The sequence below is a fragment of the Hippoglossus stenolepis genome, chromosome 12 (assembly GCF_022539355.2).
Source record: "Hippoglossus stenolepis isolate QCI-W04-F060 chromosome 12, HSTE1.2, whole genome shotgun sequence".
NCBI lineage: Eukaryota > Metazoa > Chordata > Actinopteri > Pleuronectiformes > Pleuronectidae > Hippoglossus > Hippoglossus stenolepis.
Genome location: NC_061494.1, coordinates 24,749,173 through 24,767,585, shown reverse-complemented (window position 1 = coordinate 24,767,585; position 18,413 = coordinate 24,749,173). Strand labels below are relative to the sequence as shown.

At 44.4% G+C, this 18,413-nt stretch overlaps 2 protein-coding genes across 7 annotated transcripts in view; both read right to left on the bottom strand.

Annotated features, from left to right (window-relative positions):
- The window catches only part of acss1 (acyl-CoA synthetase short chain family member 1), a 15,598-nt gene extending 1,724 nt beyond the window's left edge, over nucleotides 1–13,874 (bottom strand). Inside the window, exons 1-10 of the mRNA XM_035173082.2 lie at nucleotides 13,750–13,874; nucleotides 12,670–13,056; nucleotides 10,972–11,068; nucleotides 10,402–10,601; nucleotides 8,606–8,781; nucleotides 8,368–8,520; nucleotides 6,278–6,425; nucleotides 5,231–5,368; nucleotides 4,869–4,961; nucleotides 1,556–1,668 (exon numbers count right to left, since the gene is read on the bottom strand). Coding sequence (XP_035028973.1) covers nucleotides 1,556–1,668; nucleotides 4,869–4,961; nucleotides 5,231–5,368; nucleotides 6,278–6,425; nucleotides 8,368–8,520; nucleotides 8,606–8,781; nucleotides 10,402–10,601; nucleotides 10,972–11,068; nucleotides 12,670–12,997 — 1,446 coding nt within the window. The 5' untranslated portion in view covers nucleotides 12,998–13,056; nucleotides 13,750–13,874. The remainder of the gene's footprint in view (nucleotides 1–1,555; nucleotides 1,669–4,868; nucleotides 4,962–5,230; nucleotides 5,369–6,277; nucleotides 6,426–8,367; nucleotides 8,521–8,605; nucleotides 8,782–10,401; nucleotides 10,602–10,971; nucleotides 11,069–12,669; nucleotides 13,057–13,749) is intronic.
- LOC118119271 (zinc finger protein 135) lies at nucleotides 13,376–18,027 on the bottom strand. Of its 6 annotated transcripts, none has more exons than XM_047342419.1 (5): nucleotides 17,327–18,027; nucleotides 16,881–17,034; nucleotides 16,395–16,744; nucleotides 16,252–16,312; nucleotides 13,376–15,616 (listed from the first exon to the last, which is right to left on the bottom strand). In XM_047342419.1, exons 3-5 carry the CDS (start codon nucleotides 16,458–16,460, stop codon nucleotides 14,400–14,402), a joined length of 1,344 nt encoding a protein of 447 aa, XP_047198375.1. In that variant the 5' UTR covers nucleotides 16,461–16,744; nucleotides 16,881–17,034; nucleotides 17,327–18,027; the 3' UTR covers nucleotides 13,376–14,399. The 6 variants fall into 6 exon arrangements, with proteins under 6 accessions (XP_047198375.1, XP_035028980.1, XP_047198374.1 ...); XM_035173089.2 differs by having other exon boundaries at nucleotides 16,395–16,704; XM_047342418.1 differs by having other exon boundaries at nucleotides 16,252–16,438; nucleotides 17,327–17,421; nucleotides 17,816–18,027.
- Nucleotides 18,028–18,413: the final 386 nt, after the last annotated feature.

Sequence of the window (18,413 nt, the reverse complement as noted above, 5' to 3'; positions counted from 1 at the left end):
GCCGTATAAGACAAGCGTTAAAGTGTGAGGTGGAATGGAACGATTTCAAAAAACACAGAGTCTGAGCAGCTTCAGGTCGGAGTCATGTTTTAATTATCTGCCTGGACTCAGTTTGTGTCAATTTGTGTTAACGTGCAGTTTGTGTTAACGTGCAGTTTGTGTTAACGTGCAGTTTGTGTTGGCGTTTACGCAGTTTGTGTTACGTGCAGTTTGTGTGCTTAACGTGCAGTTTGTGTTAACGTGCAGTTTGTGTTAACGTGCAGTTTGTGTTAACGTGCAGTTTGTGTTAACGTGTATTAACGTGCAGTTTGTGTTAACGTGCAGTTTGTGTTAACGTGTAGTTTGTGTTAACGTGCAGTTTGTGTTTGTGTGAGAGGATTTGAGAGAAAGTGACCTTTGCCCTCGTCTCCTCTGACGAGGAAACTGAGGTCTAATCTAATCTAATCTACACTGATGATGAAACCTCGACAGATTACATCAGGGAGGGAAACTGGAAACGAGCGGATAATGAATCTGTGGCTTCATCCAACACGTCTGAAAGTCTGGTAATCAAAGAAAACAGATGCTGTTGCTTTTAATTGAAAGATTAAAGAGAGAGAGACCAGGCACTCGAAGGCTCGTTTGGCCTCTCACATCTAAAGGTCAAGTGGGGTTAACGAGATGCAGGGACTGATAGGAGATCAGATCTGAAGCTGATTGGAGGAGAGATTGTCCTTGAACTTTATTTTTTTAATCTAACGTCAGATTTTAGGTTTTTATTGGTTGTAAATCAGGAGTTGATTTCATGTATTCAAGTTTTTATTTATATTTTTTATTAAACTGGGCACAGGCTCCGGGGCCCCAGAGAGTCGAGGGCCCCTGGTGCGGCGACTTCATCCACACAGATTCATCACTGTTGCTATGGTTACGCCTGATGTACCAAAACGCTGCTGGTTTCATTTTATTTTGAAAACCATGTGGTTGTTTTAGTCTAAACACGACTGCAAATAAAGACGGACGACATAATGGTTCCACTTAAGTGAAACCAAAAGCATCTACATCGCCCCCTGGTGTCTGGCTGCAGTATAGGCCATAAACCCTCCTCCTCCATGTTAGCAGATGGGACATGCACCAAACTAAATAATCAAAGTAGACGTAAAATAAATGTTTGTCAAAGATGTTTCTGTCGTTTCAGGTCGTTCTTATCTCTCTGAGGTTTGTTCAAGTGATTCTGATCAGTTTGGTTTATTGGCAGGAAAGTTTGTTTCTTCTTTTTCTTCTGTTCGGTTTATTGGCGGCTGTCAACCCACGTCAAGTCGAGTTATTTGTGAATATAGAATGATTGGTCTTCATTTACAGTCTTAGTTGTTTATTTCGTCTTTGATTTGTTATTTACAGTCTTTGATCTGGACGAACAGAACCGGACATCTTCTAGAGGAGGAGCCATGGACTCAGAGAACAGAGGATCCAGTGGATTGGCGGTAATGCACCTTGATGTTGGTTCATCACCAATAAACCAAACAAAAGAAGAAGAATGATGCATTTCTTGTGTTTTTAAAAGAAAGTTTGTTTTCACCTTCTCTCCCATGAGAACCGGCTCGATGCCGAAGAACGGCCTCATGGCCATCGCTGGAACGATCGGCGCTCCTTCCTCTGCAGGACGAGGAGCGATACAGATTCCTCCGGTCTCTGCAGAGACACACAAACAACTTAACGTCCAACAACTGACATGTCAACACAGAGAGAAAAGTCTCCTTCGTGGTGCGTTCAAGTGCAGCTGAGAGTAAATAGTGAACCAGGTGTTTACTGACTGTGACTCAGCTTCACTGTGAACAGTAGTGATGACAAACATTTCACATCAGTCCTGCAGGAAGCGCCAGAGGAAACATAATGGACTCATTCAAATCTGAAGGGTTCATCCTCTGAGGAGCAAGAGGGTTCACAGGTCTGTCCCAGTGAACCCTGTGTAGGATGGACAGACTGTCCTCATGACGTGTGAGGACGTGTGAGGACGTGGGTTGTGTTTGTTCAGGATCATGTGTCAGTGTGCGTGAAAGTGTAATTTCTTAATTTATTGTGGATTTTTCTCCTTTAAGAGAAATAAGCAGATGGTTGAGACTTTAAGTTTAAAAACAACACAGCTGATTGTCCAGGAATTAGGTCACAACTGATCCTCTGCAGGGTGGTGTGGTGTGGTGTAGTGTGGTTGGTGTGGTGTAGTGTAGTGTAGTGTAGTATGGTGTGGTGTGGTGTAGTGTGGTGTAGTGTAGTGTGGTGTAGTGTAGTGTGGTGTAGTGTGGTGTGGTGTGGTGTAGTGTGGTGTGGTGTGGTGTAGTGTGGTGTGGTGTGGTGTAGTGTGGTGTAGTGTGGTGTGGTGTGGTGTAGTGTAGTGGTGTGGTGTAGTGTGGTGTGGTGTGGTGTAGTGTGGTGTGGTGTAGTGTGGTGTGGTGTAGTGTGGTGTAGTGTGGTGTGGTGTAGTGTAGTATGGTGTGGTGTGGTGTAGTGTGGTGTGGTGTAGTGTAGTGTAGTGTGGTGTGGTGTGGTGTGGTGTAGTGTAGTGTGGTGTGGTGTGGTGTGGTGTAGTGTGGTGTAGTGTAGTGTGGTGTGGTGTGTAGTGTGGTGTAGTGTAGTGTAGTGTAGTGTGGTGTGGTGTAGTGTAGTATGGTGTGGTGTAGTGTGGTGTAGTGTAGTGTGGTGTGGTGTGGTGTGGTGTGGTGTAGTGTAGTGTAGTATGGTGTGGTGTGGTGTAGTGTGGTGTGGTGTAGTGTAGTGTAGTGTGGTGGTGTGGTGTGGTGTAGTGTGGTGTAGTGTAGGGTGGTGTGGTGTGGTGTGGTGTAGTGTGGTGTAGTGTAGTGTAGTGTGGTGTGGTGTGGTGTAGTGTGGTGTAGTGTAGTGTAGTGTGGTGTGGTGTGGTGTAGTGTGGTGTAGTGTAGTGTAGTGTGGTGTAGTGTGGTGTAGTGTAGTGTAGTATGGTGTGGTGTGGTGTGGTGTGGTGTGGTGTAGTGTAGTGTAGTGTGGTGTGGTGTGGTGTGGTGTAGTGTGGTGTGGTGTAGTGTAGTGTGGTGTGGTGTGGTGTAGTGTGGTGTAGTGTAGTGTAGTGTGGTGTGGTGTGGTGTAGTGTGGTGTAGTGTAGTGTAGTGTAGTGGAGTGTGGTGTGGTGTAGTGTGGTGTAGTGTGGTGTGGTGTGGTGTGGTGTGGTGTAGTGTAGTGTAGTATGTGGTGTGGTGTGGTGTGGTGTAGTGTGGTGTAGTGTAGTGTAGTGTAGTGTAGTGTGGTGTGGTGTAGTGTGGTGTAGTGTAGTGTGGTGTGGTGTGGTGTGGTGTGGTGTGGTGTAGTGTAGTGTAGTATGGTGTGGTGTGGTGTGGTGTAGTGTGGTGTGGTGTTGTGTAGTGTAGTGTGGTGTGGTGTGGTGTGGTGTGGTAGGTGGTGTGGTGGTGTGGTGTGGTGTGGTAGGTGGTGTGGTGTAGTGTGGTGTGGTGTGGTGTGGTAGGTGGTGTGGTGTGGTGTGGTGTGGTGTGGTGTGGTGGTAGGTGGTGTAGTGGTGTAGTGTGGTGTGGTGTGGTGTGGTGTAGTGTAGTATGGTGTGGTGTAGTGTAGTGTGGTGTGGTGTAGTGTAGTGTAGTGGTGTAGTGTGGTGTGGTGTGGTGTGGTGTAGTGTAGTGTGGTGTGGTGTGGTGTAGTGTAGTGTGGTGTGGTGTGGTGTGGTGTGGTAGGTGGTGTGGTGTAGTGTGGTGTGGTGGTGTGTAGTGTGGTGTGGTGTAGTGTAGTGTGGTGTGGTAGGTGGTGTGGTGTAGTGTGGTGTGGTGTAGTGTAGTGTGGTGTGGTGTAGTGTGGTGTGGTGTAGTGTAGTTGGTGTGGTAGGTGGTGTGGTGTAGTGTGGTGTAGTAGTGTGGTGTGGTAGGTGTGGTGTAGTGTGGTGTAGTGTGGTGTGGTGTGGTGTAGTGTAGTGTGGTGTCATGTGGTGTAGTGTAGTGTGGTGTGGTGTGGTGTGGTGTGGTGTAGTGTGGTGTGGTGTGGTGTAGTGTAGTGTGGTGTAGTGTAGTGTGGTGTAGTGTAGTGTAGTGTGGTGTAGTGTGGTGTAGTGTAGTGTAGTGTGGTGTGGTGTGGTGTAGTGTAGTGTGGTGTAGTATAGTGTGGTATAGTGTAGTGTGGTGTGGTGTAGTGTAGTGTAGTGTAGTGGTGTGGTGTAGTGTAGTGGTGTGGTGTAGTGTAGTGTAGTGTGGTGTGGTGTGGTGTAGTGTAGTGTGGTGTGGTGTAGTGTGGTGTAGTGTAGTGTGGTGTAGTGTAGTGTGGTGTAGTGTAGTGTAGTGTAGTGTAGTGTAGTGTAGTGTAGTGTAGTGTAGTGTGGTGTAGTGTAGTGTGGTGTAGTGTGGTGTGGTGTAGTGTGGTGTGGTGTGGTGTGGTGTGGTGTAGTGTGGTGTAGTGTAGTGTGGTGTGGTGTGGTGTGGTGTAGTGTAGTGTGGTGTAGTGTAGTGTGGTGTAGTGTGGTGTGGTGTAGTGTGGTGTGGTGTGGTGTAGTGTAGTGTGGTGTAGTGTAGTGTGGTGTGGTGTAGTGTGGTGTGGTGTAGTGTGGTGTGGTGTAGTGTGGTGTGGTGTAGTGTGGTGTGGTGTGGTGTGGTGTGGTGTGGTGTGGTGTGGTGTGGTGTGGTGTGGTGTGGTGTGGTGTGAGTGTAGTGTGGTGTGGTGTGGTGTAGTGTGGTGTGGTGTAGTGTGGTGTGGTGTAGTGTGGTGTGGTGTGGTGTGGTGTGGTGTGGTGTGGTGTAGTGTGGTGTGGTGTGGTGTAGTGTGGTGTGGTGTAGTGTGGTGTGGTGTGGTGTAGTGTAGTGTGGTGTGGTGTGGTGTGGTGTAGTCTCAGACTCTGACCTTTGACTGTTTACAGTGTGTCTCACCTGTCTGCCACCAGGTGTCCACTAGAGGGCACCGTCCATCTCCAACCACACTGTGGAACCACAACCAGGCCTCATGGTTGATAGGCTCTCCCACTGCACGCACACACGCACACGCACACGCACACACGCACACACACACGCACACACACACACAGTACATCACAGAACATGTTATCAATAGATCAAATAAGGATCTTTGGTTTATTTATTCATCATTAACTTCTTAATCATTTATAATCATGTATTAATTATTAATAATCAATGAGATGATGAATGAAACATAACATCAGTGTTTTACTGTAAGATAATTCTACAGATTATTTCATGATGAAGTGACCGGTGAGCTCAGGTGTGTGTCTGACCTGATCCCAGCGTCCTCAGTGACGAGCGGTCGTACTTCTTCACCCAGCTGTCGTTGTGCTTCAGCAGCAGACGCAGAGCAGTGGGCGCTCCGTAGAACTGAGTGATCCGGAGACGCTGGACCATCTCCCAGTATCGACCTGAGAGTCCCGGGTGAGAGTCCCGGGTGAGAGTCACGGGTGAGTCAGAGGAAACCTGGCAATATAACTGTAGAGTTGGGATAAAGTGACTCCACCCTAAAACTGCAGGTAATAAACCAACATTAATGAGTAACTGTGTCGTACTTCACAGGACGGCTCACCTGAACACAACATAGTGAAGAACGTCATGTAAATAAATGAATCACCTCAAACTCACACACATGAACCTGATTGTTGAAACAGTTTTTTATATATATATTTATCAAAGTGGCCTATGACGATCCACCAGGGTCTCACCAAAACAGCCAGAGACAAACCAGATGCTTTTCAGATTCTTTTATTCTTTACACACAGGTGAAAACATAAATCAACTAAATCTAAACTTGCTATTTCAGCTGCACCTCAGTTTTGTCAATCAGTGTGTGTCCTTGTGTGTCTCTCTCTGGCAGCTCAGTCACTCAGTGTGTGTCCTTGTGTGTCTCTCTCTGGCAGCTCAGTCACTCAGTGTGTGTCCTTGTGTGTCTCTCTCTGGCAGCTGCTGCCTCTTGAATCCAGGGAGTTGATTGGCCAATTACTCAGCTGTGCAATCAACTCTCCCTGGTTCACCTGGAGCTTCACTGAGGCTCCTCCACAACCATCTCTCATTAGATCATAAGATCATTAGATCATAAGATCATAAGATCATTAGATCATACGATCATTAGATCGTATATCATTACATCACTAACACCTGCTCTCAGACTGAAAAACATCTAGACGGTGAATCCAGATGTTTCAGTTTAGTTTTTTCTGTCCAACCAGCAGGAACAGTTTGTATTAATGGTTTTGTTTTTGTCAGTTTTCATCAGATAAAAGTTGTGTTGTGGAAGCTGCAGAGTTGTGATGAAATGAAGCTGAAATAAGACTCACCTGGGTTTGGGTAAACAGGTGTGCTCTCAAACAGGACTGTGGTGGCGCCGTTGCACAGAGGACCGTAGATGACATAACTGTGACCCGTGATCCAGCCGATATCTGCCACGCAGCCAAACACGTCTCCGTCCCGGTGATCAAACACGTACTGAAATAAACAAAGTTCAAGTTTGTCTTTTCAGTAACTAAGAGCTAATAAATAAACGATTGATGTTTAATAAACTCTAACATTTACATTACATTACATTTCATTGAGCTGACGCTTTCATCCAAAGCGACTCACAATAAGTGCATCAACCATGAGGGACAAACCAGAACAACAAGAATCAAGTGACTACATTAGCTTCAAAAAAGCCAAACTACAAAGTGTTGCATGTAAGTGCAACTAAACAGAACTAAACTTAGTTTTTTATTATCGAAGGTATAGTCTGAAGAGCTGTGTCTTCAGGCTGGAGGAAGATGTGTGGACTTCCTGTCCTGATGTCCATGTGGATCTGGTTCCACCGTTTAGGAGCCAGGACAGGAAACAGTGGTGATGTTGTTGAGTGACAGCTGTCCCTCACAGTGAGGGAGCAACAAGCCAATTGGTCGATGCAGAGTGGAGTGGACGGGCTGTAACGTTTGACCATGTCCTGGATGTAGACTGGATCCGTTCACAGCACGGTACCAAGTACTAGAGTTTTGAAACGGATGTGGGCAGCTACTGGTAACCAGTGAAGGGAGCGGAGGAGTGTGAGTGAACGCAGGTTAAAGACCAGTGGAGCTGCTGCTTCCTGGATGAGCTGCAGAGGTTCGGAGGGCAGCAGCAGGTAGACCTGCCAGGAGGGGGGGGGGCAGTAGTCTAGGTGTGAGATGACCAGAACCTGGACCAGAGCCTGGACCAGAGCCAGGACCAGAACCTGGACCAGAACCTGTGACGCCCTCTGAGTGAGAAGGGGCGTATTCTCCTGATGTTGTGTAGCATGTATCTACAGGAATGTGTTGTTGCAGTAATGTTGGCAGTGAGGAGAGTTGACTAGCAGTCTGGGGGCTAACACGGAGTTGTCAAAGTTAATAGTCAGGTCGTGGGTGGGAGGAGCCTTTCTCTGGGAGGAAAAGTAGTTCAGTCTTATCAAGGTTAATTTTCAGGTGGTGTGCAGACATCCACTGAGAGATGTCAGTCAGACAGAGATTCGTGCTCCTGTGTTTCAGATTGAGGAAAAGAGAGGATTAGTTGGGTGTCATCAGCGTAGCTGTGGTAGGAAAAGCCATGTGAGTGAATGACAGAGCCGAGAGAGAAGAGGAGGGGACCCAGGACGGAACCTTGAGGGACCCCCACATTTCAATATTTAATTCTTTTAAATACAGTTTCTTATTTTAACCACAGTTCATGTTCCTGCTCTAATCGTTGGTTTTCAACTGTAAACATCTGCTTTGATTTCACTTCATGTTCATTTATTTTATTTTGAAGGAACCAAGAAGTTCACTGATCCAGATGTTCACATTGATCCTGGTTTCACTTCTCTCCTTCTGATGCTTTTTCTGATGTTTGCGCTTGTTGGGTTTCTCTTGTTGTTTCTGTATTTTTCTTCCTGATCAAGTAGAACGAGGGAGTACAGAGAATCCCTCTCTCTCTCTCTGTGTGAGTGGATGTCTCTCGCCCTGGACCCAGTTCTTCCTGTTTGTTTCAGATAAAGCAGCTTTTGTACTGACACACACACAGACACACACACAGACACACACAGACACAGACATACACACAGACAGACACACACACAGACACACAAACAGACACACACACATAGACACATACACACAGCCTGTAAGCTGCTCTCGAACTTAGCTTCATCCTCCTCACCCTCCTCTTCTTCCTCCTCATCTTCTTCATCCTCCTTATCCTCCTCTCATTGTCTCTCTGAGGACACACAGTCTTTGTCCTGTTGTGTAACTGCTATACGATATATTAAACTAGAGACGATATATTAAACTAGAGACGATATATTAAACTAGAGACGATATATAAAGACCATCAGCAACATACACACACACATATATATGTATACACATACTGTACATATATAAATACATAATAAAAGACAGTGTATATATACCTGGTGAGTCAGGGAGGTGTACAGCAGGTATCCAGCCTGTGTGTGGACGATGCCTTTAGGTTTTCCGGTACTACCTGATGTGTAGAGAAGAAACAAAATGTCTTCAGAGTCCAGAGGCTCCGCAGGACAGACAGAGGGCTGATGGGACATGACCTGTAAAACACATGACCTGTAAAACACATGACCTGTAAAACACATGACCTGTAAAACACAGGTGTAGTGATGAGGGGCGTGTCACCTTCTCCAGGGGGACGTCCAGCTCTCCCATCACTGCAGGCTGTTGTGTCCTCTGAGAGACAAACACGTGTTGGACAGACGGACACATCTTCACTGCAGAGTCCACCGTGGACTTCAGTTCAATGAGCCGACCCCCCCTCACACCTTGATTACAGGTGACAACTGCTCTGCACTCAGCTGGAAACACAACAACAACACGACACAGAAGACAACACAACAAAATGATACAGCACAAGAATCATCACCTGAGGTGTCAGGTCATGTGACCAACTCACATCAGCAGAAACTGAAACTTTTATAAACGCAGGTAACGATTACAATAAACACACATATAATAAAAATATACACAAAGGTAGTGTCTCCATGTGTCTATGTAAATGATGACAGTGTGTGTGTCCAGGCGGGACGTGAATAACTCGTCCTGCAGAGTCTCCGATTCCTCCGTTTATTTTTTCATTTATTTTTTACAAACAAGACGATAAATAAAGCTGATCTTCTGGTTTTGTGTCGTCACTTCATTTAAAGCTTCAAAATATGACTCAACTTTTTATTTTAAATTTAAAAGCTCATGTTTATGGATAAAGTGAAAGTTAAGTTTTACATCAGTAGAGATGGGGCGGAGTTACTCTGTGTCATGTGACCACAGCAGCTGAAGGAGAGATGATGACTAACTTTAAAATCATTAGTACAATCAGCTGATCTCAGGAGACGAGGACATTTCAATGTTTCTCAGACTGAACCTTTAACTGTTATTCTGCTCCTCTTGTCTCCGACAATGACCTCAGCTACACTCCCATCATGCTTTGCTGCTCACTCAGCCGCGATAATGTCATGTTTGTTCTCTTTGTTTCCAAAACACTGACGTGGTTGAGCAGCGACTGTGACCTTCAGAGATCGAGTCCGACGCTTCTCAGAGAAACAGAGCTGGAGTCATACAGGAGGAAAGCAGAGCAGGTCTCAAAGACCTTCTTCACATTCTTACATTTTATTAGTATTGTCTCATATTCATAAATCCCAGTTTGTCTCAAAGATGTTAACAAGGAGCAACTTCCTCTGATCTTCACTCAACTAGAGTCAAATAGAAACTTAGTGATCAGTGAATAAAGCTCAGTCCCATGTGAGGATCCTCTCCCAGGACACAAGTCCAACAGATGCTGATGGAACTGAACACATCAACACAACAACAGGATTCACTACATGAGAAGAACCAGTTTGTAACTTCATGTTTAAAGTGTTTCTACAGAATGTCTGATGGAGATGAAGGAGCAGAGGAACTGAGGACTTCCTGATGGTAGAAGATGTGAGGAGACATGTTGTGTCTCAAGAAGTCTTGTTGTGATCATAGTCCTCGATCAGCTGACAGCATCAGGATCTCTGGTCCATGATCACAGTCTGTGATCCACCATCAAAGTGCTGCTCGTTGTGGGAACTGTTGGTTTCTCTATTATTTTTTAGGTGTTGATCTTCTATGTAAAGAGCCTTGAGATAATGTTTATTATGATTTGGTGCTAAACAAATAAATTGAATTGAATATCATATACTGTATATCATCAATAACTAATTCAAACCAAACTGATCAGAAACACTTGAACAAACATCAGTGAGATAAGAACGAGCTGAAACGACAGAAACATCTTTGACGAACATTTAACGTCTACTATGATTTTTTTTTTGGTCCATGTCCCATCTGCTAACATGGAGGAGGGTTATGACCTATAATGCAGCCAGACACCAGGAGGGTGATGCAGATGATTTGGCTTCATCTTGGTCATTTTGAGTCAGTGTGGTTTGACTCACCGTCCTGGATCCTCCCTGCCAGAGCCTCTGAGCTGAAACCAGCGAACACCACCGTGTGTACCGCTCCAATACGAGCACACGCCAACATGGCCGCCACGGCCATCGGGGAAATTGGCATGTAGATGGCCACCCTGTCACCCTTCTGGATCCCATGGCTCTTCAGCGTGTTGGCGAGGCGGCAGGTGGTCTCCAGCAGCTCCCTGTGGAGGACGGATACGCATGTCCCAACACTATTACATATATACTGTGTATAATATACAATATATATATATATTGATGACTGGTTTAAAAATGAAAAGGTATGAAAATATTTTCCAGAAGTTGACGTCAGGTTAACGAATCACACAGTACGACATAACATTAATCTCCAAGTTAGCGAGTTTTTAAACTTTACCAGGTGAATCTGAGTTTCACCGGCTGTGTATTTATGGACAGTGAAACATCTCCTGTACGTTACCGATGCTGTGATGACGACTTTAGAACAACAGTCGGATAAAGCTCAGTATCGTCTGCATAGAGGGAGGATACAGGGAAATTATCACTGGTGCAGATGTTTCCAGATGTTCGTACCTGTATGTGACCTTCACCTCTGTGCCGGGTTCGTCTCGCTCCCAGATCAGAGCCACTCGGTCTGGATGTTTCTCAACATGGACGTCCAGACAGTTCACTGAGACAGACGGATGCAGAGTCAGAAAAACTTCCCACTGTGGTTTCAACATGAAACTAATTCATCCTGACTTTATTCTGGATCCACTACATTTATATATATATATATATATATATATATATATATATATATATATATATATATATATATATATATATATATATATATATGTGTGTCCAAATAAAGTTGATCCTGTTTGGTGGAACCTGCTCAGAGTTTTCAGCTCTCATACAAACCCTAAATAATGAATGTGAACTTCAGGGCTGAAGCTATGAGTAAATTCATGTTAGAAAACAACCGAATAAAAGTCTTTTGACCTCGCTGGTCTCTGAGCTGGTTAATGACGTGTCCTCTGGAGTCTGTCCTCACAGAAACTGTCTTCATTCACTCTCTGATTGAACTCAAATCCAAAAAATGGATTTTAGACTGAAGATCCTGTTTGAGTCTCACGCAGCAGGTTTAGACAATAATCCGTCAGATATCAGATCACAACGCCGTCGTTATTAGAATATTATTGGATTATTATTAGTGAGGGAAAAAACAACAGAGGAATGAGAGACAATAAAAGATTATTACAACATGTTATTATAGGACTGATGAATATAAACTGGATTTATTTCTTTATGTGTTTTCACAAAGATTCATTATGTAAATGAAGATAAGGACGATATCTGATTATTTCTCCTGTGAAACAACAACATTGATGATTTACCTTCAACATTTCAGCCAATCACGTGGTTTAAACTGAATCCTCCGGGTTAAATGATCATTTTATCTCAATTTATTATATTTCAGTGGAATACATGTACTCAGTACTAGATTTCATACTTGTACTCCACTACATCTATCTATACTAATACTGCTGAAGTTCAGAATCTATTTTAATATAGAATAAAATATATATATAAACTTTAATGTGACCCCTCACATTCATCTGAGCCTGTTGAGACCCCGTCTATATAAAGTGGTTAAAAGGAATTAAATGCTAAAAAAGTATTTTACTTTTACATGATCCGATGACTTCACACTTGTAAGAATTTATGACATCATAATGTGAAATACTTAACGTTGTGATTTCATAAATTCAAATAAAGGTTTATTATAATATTATATGTTTATACGTTGTAAACAATAAACTTTTCACATCACGAGTTTGATGTTTGAACGTTTCATTTTCCATCTTTTGAAATATAATTGACATTTAAATAAATATAATGAACATTTCTGTGATTTGGTTTAAATTTAGAATTAAACAAAGGTTTATATTGACGAATTATTAATTCAATGTTTAAACATAAATAGCTTTATATTTACTGAAGCTGCAGTAATGACTCGTTCATTTTGAGTTCAATATAAACAGAATGACATTTTACATTGAAATGATAAGTTTGTTTTTCTGACAGTGAACTCAACATCTCACCGTTTATTTCTTATCATTTACAAACTGATCCATCGATCATTAAAACGTATAGATGATGTTGATGCAGTATGACGTCACTCCGACCGGAGCTTTCAGCTGCACTTCATCCGGAGGCGAACTCGTCCAGGTGCATGATGGGAAAACGTATCGATCCCTTATTGATCTGTGATCGGTGACTCACCGGACACGTTGATCTTCCCTCCAAGGAACCAGCGGATCCTCCCGCGGCTCAGGTCGCAGTCCTGGACCCGGTGGAACGGCTCCATCCAGCGGAGTCTGTCGGCCGCGGCTCCCCAGAACTGATCCGGGTCCGTGACCGAGAGCCGGTACAGGTCCGGGTGAGACAGGCGGGACAGCCCGGAGCTCCAGGTGCCCGCTGCCGGCACAGGAGGCCGGGAGGACAGGCGCAGGACCGGGGTCCAGGACGGAGCGGGTCCCGGGGGTCCCGGGGTCCTGCAGCGGCTCAGCAGGCTCCTGAAGAACCGGGCCCCTCTGGTGTGAGCGGCCATGTTGATCCTCTGGGTCCAGAGTGAGTCCTCAGTAACCCCCTCAGGTGAGCGCAGGTGAACTATGGAGGAAGTTTGGTGCCAAAATGAGACTGTTTCTGTTCCTAGAAACTTTCTGACTCAGTGACTCATTATTAGATTTAACTTTTCATGATGAGGTTTCGTGGTTGCATCCCCCCCCCACACACACAGACTGTACAGAAATGTTCCAGATTAAACTAAAATAAACAAGTGAAAACTGAACCAGAACCAGCGTCTGTTTTATTTTGCCACCTCATGAGTTTACATGTTTTAAACTCTCTGGTGTCGCAGTGAGTTTAAATGTGAATAACGAGGTTCTGATGTCAAGTGACTCGTGAGAAACTACAGACTCTGTTAGAGTTTAGTTTTTGAGATTTTTTATTTTGTAACTGATTCAAAATGTGTGAATCTGGTGTTTGAAATAAAACAGTTTCAGATGTAACAGGCGTAAACAGATTCATGTGGTGGTAAAGCTGTGACTTAAAATAAATCTGAGGAGCAGAAAAGTGTCAGATTAAAAAAATGTAAAGATGAGATTAATTATTGTAACTCACATTAATCATAACACATCGGAAGTTCTGATGGCTGCTGCCCCCTGTAGGTCAGCCCAGGGCGTGCAGATTGAATCAGTTTGAACTGGTTTAGATTTAGATTCAAACCTGTTTTAAATTTAAACTTGAAAAAGAAGAGATGAGAAAAAAAGGTAAATAAATCAACAGAGTTCTCTCACATACCTTTTCCACAGCTTTCGAGGTCCTGTAACTGTTGGCATCAAATATCTGGACTCAAACTCCACTTACAGCTCGTTCATGAGCTGATGAACTGTTTCAGTCGAAAGCTCTGGAACTACAGCCTGTAATGGACTACAGGAAACAGACTTTCAAACTAAAAGAAAACAGAATCAACTGCAAAATAATATTCTTACAACCACCAAATATAATATGAACTTTTAACCTATTTTTGTCTCATTGTGTCATTGATTCATCTTTAAATCTTGAGAAAAATGTAAATTTACCAAAAAATACAAACTACAACAAAAAAATATGAAAAACTGAAGCAACAGAAAAGAAATGAAAGAAACGGCAGAGGTGAAAAACAATAAAAAGATAAAGTGATGAAGACGCATCAGTTAATTTTCAGGTTTTAAGAAAATGTATTTATTAACCTGATGTAATCAGATTACTTTGACTGTTAATACCTGATGATTTGATCAACAGACACACAAACACACACAATTCATCATGTAACAGTGAATTATCTGCTGAAACCTCAGTTTTGACATGATGTGATGGAGAAGGTCAGAGGTCCGATCATCCAACCTGATCCAGAGGTGTTGGAGGTGGGGGTGTGGCCTCCATGTCTGTGATTAAATCCCATATAACTGTTATGTCTGAGTGTCCACATACTTTTGGTCATGTAACATGCTGGTCAGAGGAGCAGGCCTCTGCTGAGTGCGTCTCAGGTGAGCTTTGGTCTGCAGATGAGCCTTGAGGAAGGTGAGGAGGCGGAAGTGTTTGCCGCAGGCGTGGCAGCTGTGCGGCGTCTCTCCACTGTGGATGCTGCGGTGCCGCAGGAAGCTAGACGCCATATTGAAGGTCTTTGAGCAGAGCAAGCAGCTGTACGGCTTTTTGCCGCTGTGTGTGTACCTGTGGTCCCTCAGCCGCTCCTTCAGACGGTAACTCTTCCCACACAGGTCACAGTGGAACGGTTTCTCCCCCGTGTGGTTCCTCTGGTGAACTTTGAACTGCGAGAGGTTGGGGAACTTCTTGCCGCAGACCTCACATGTGATAATGGTGTCTCTGGCCAGCAGCTCGTCGGCGGGCAGCTCATGCGAGTGTTTGCTGATGACGTGGTTCTTCAGGCAGCGGTAGCTCTTCCCGCAAATGGAGCAGAGCTGCCGCTCTCCTGTGTGGATCGCTTGGTGGCTGCGCAGGTTGGCGGCCTGGGTGAAGCCCTTCCCGCAGGTGGAGCACTGATACGGCCGCGCATCCTGGTGCACCAGTTTGTGGCGCGTCAGGTGGCAGGCGTGATAGAAGCTCTTCCCGCAGATGTCGCAGATAAAGGTCTTGTCGAAGTGCGTCATCCTGTGCGTCTTCAGCACGCTGACGCAGGAGTAACCCTTCCCGCAGACGTCGCAGTGGCAGCTTTTCTCTCCCGTGTGTCGCGCCTTCACATGCAGGTTGCGATGAGCTTTGTGGTTGAATCTCTTCGGACAGAAGTCGCAGGTGTACGGCAGCAGCCCGTGCTCTGTGCGCTCGTGTTCACGTAACTTCAGGATGCCAGTGAACTGCTCCCTGCACACTGAACACACGGGGTGAGACTTCCTGTGGTGGTCGGAGAGTCGCTCTGAGTTTGGAAACAACATCCCGCACTGTGAGCACTCGTGGTGAATCTCTGATGATTGTGCGGTCGCTGTGTCTGTGTCTTTCTTCCTACGACTGTGGCGCTGCTTCCTGCTGTGTGCTGCAGGCACCTCCTCTGCTGCAGGGGTGCCGGGCGGAGGAGAGGACGCCTGAGCGTACTCGTGGTCGGGGAAATCAGCGGGGGAGGAGTGAGTGCGAGTCGTCACTTCACCTGGGACCTCAGTGGTTTTATCTTCACCTGTGATGAGAGGTTACTCAAGGTCATCGAGGACATAAACTTGAACTGACTGATTATTTATCAATGACATCGATCAGAAGTTCCTAATAAAGGGAAATATATGCATTTATAATCCTACAAAATTCTAGAATCAGATGATTAATCTCTACATCCATAAACGTAACACAGGTCACCAGAGGGCACTGATGTCTCTGCTTTAACTGTGTGCTCACAAGAGGGCTGACTCTATAGTTTAATGTCGGTAACGGTGCGTTTCATGTGGTCGCCTGTTGGTGGCGTCATGCCCTCGTACGTGTCAGTGTTTGTCTGAAGAGTCAAAAGTGACTTTTTATCCAGTGGAAGTCACATTCTTACACTTTTTACATCTTGGTGGTTTTTTACTCTATATGTGAAGCAGATGAAGGATTTTAGTCGTCGGTCGTCTGGATCTGAAGTTTCAGAGAAACAAGCTGAGCAAACGTTAGCGGCAGCTCGACTCAGCCAATCAGAGAAGAGTCAGAGAAACACTGAGTTTTAACAGGAAGCTGCTTTATTCACTGTTTTTACTGGATTGAATCTTTAGTAATTGGTCTGTTAGAGAGACCCCTAGTGGACGACAGTTGTGTGTTTACGTGTTATCTCTCAGGTGAACTCACCACCAGCATCGGCGCCGCCCTGCAGGGAGACCAGCAGACACTTGGAGTCGACAGCAGCGCTCTGAGAACAGGAAACAGTTGACAGTTCAGGGTTGTTTTCTCTTCTCTGATTCTCTGAATGTTGTGTGGATTCACTAACTGACCCCGTAAACCAGGATGTAGGTTTGTTCACCACCAACGTTGTCACCTGAAACACACATCAGAAACATCACTGTTAAATGAAAAGACAGAAATCGTTCTTCCTGCAGCTGAGTCGTTCAGAACCATCTGAGAATCCTCATCCACAAGTTTGAACTGTATTTAAAGTGACATCTGGTTTTGTTTCCAGCTGCTTCCTCGTAGTCCTCGGTGAAAATAAACTCTGACATTGACGGCAGAGACGTGCGAGTGTGAATCAGATGAAAACTTTTCCTGATGTTTGTTCCATTTCAGCTCAGTCTGAGTCTGTCGGACCTGAAACCAGGCGAGAGTGGGGGTCACTCTGGACGTCAGCCTATCACAAGGTTTAGAGTCTCCAGTAATTATCATAATTAAAGCATGAAAACGAGGATATTTCATGTGTTGATGTGATGAAGGTTCAGTCTTGTCATTCTTCCTCTTTGGTTTGTTAAAAACTGATAAAAACTCACCTTCATGTATCTGCGTCTTCATCACATCAGACTGAGGACAATCACTCCGGTCTCCTGGAGTCTCCTCCTGCTGCTCAACAGCCGCCTCAACAATCTGCAAGATTTTCTCCACAGCTTCAACACACAGAGCGTCAACCAGAGTTCCCAGTTTCTCCTGAAACAATATGAACAGTCACTAAAGCTGCATTCAGACCTGCACTGAACTTCAGATAATCTCCTGACATGTTCCTGACATGTTCCTGACATGTTCTGCAGGTTCTGTATGTGAGAACAAATGTCTGAGTCCGTGTCTCTGGACATTTTCTGAAACTTTTCCTGCAGCCTCCTAGTAAAATGTGTGGAAGCTTCCCAGAGAGCGAGTGGACGTGTGGATGAGGTTTCTAACACGTGACGGACGTGAAGCTGGAAGAACACAAAGATCTCAGGATGAAGAAGAGGAGCCGTACACGTAGAAGACGAAGACGTCGACTTGGAAAGACGAGGAGATTCCAGAGCTTTTGGTGATGAGGGCCGACGATACAGATTGATGAACAGTCACATCCTCACAGGTTCATGTACAAAAAGTCAAAATGTGATAAAGAAACTTTCTCCAGCTTTAATCATCACTGAGATGAAACAGGTCATTCACAATGAACAATGTTTCATCCACACTTATATCAAAGCTGTTGTTAGCTTCTGTTAGCTGTTGTTAGCTGCTGTTAGCCTCTGCTAGCTGCTGTAAGCTGTTGTTAGCCCAGCCATTAGCTGCTGTAAGCTGTTGTTAGCTAGCTGTTAGCTGCTGTAAGATGTTGTTAGCTAGCTGTTAGCCTCTGTTAGGCACTGTATAAGCTGATGTTAGCTAGCTGTTAGCCTCTGTTAGCTGCTGTAAGACGTTGTTAGCTAGCTGTTAGCCTCTGTTAGGCACTGTATAAGCTGTTAGCTAGCTGTTAGCTTACCTGAGCTTTGGGACTTTGTATATTTAACGTCGTTTTTTCCGCCGTAGTAAAAATCTGCGCCATTAGCGTCTGAGTCAAGTTATTAACGATGATCTTCACCTGGGTTTTAAAAGTGATTAAATCAACCATTGTGAAGAATAAGCTACAGGTTAGCTTAGCACACAAACGGCTACAGGGAAAACTGCGGGTCAAGGAAGTCACGTTCTACTCCTTCAGAGTAAAACCACTGCTCCACTGAACACAGGTCAATAAATATATTCATTTAAAAATCACAAACACAGTGTGTGTGTTTTCTTTGAGACTTGATGAAGGTTTGTATTTCAGTTTAATTATTATACGTCACATGATTAAAGGTGGATTCACATCCACGATAGTGAGTAGAAACATTATGAGCTGAAAATATCAACTAACAAATTCCAACATCTTTAATGTACCAGACCAGAGGGTTCATTTTCTATTTTGATGGAACAAACCTCAAAATAATCAGATTGTATACACTCTTATATATTAGATTACATATAAATAAAGGGATTTTTTAGATCTAAATTCATATAATGGAAATTGTCAAAGGGGCGAATTTCATAAAACCTGACAAGTG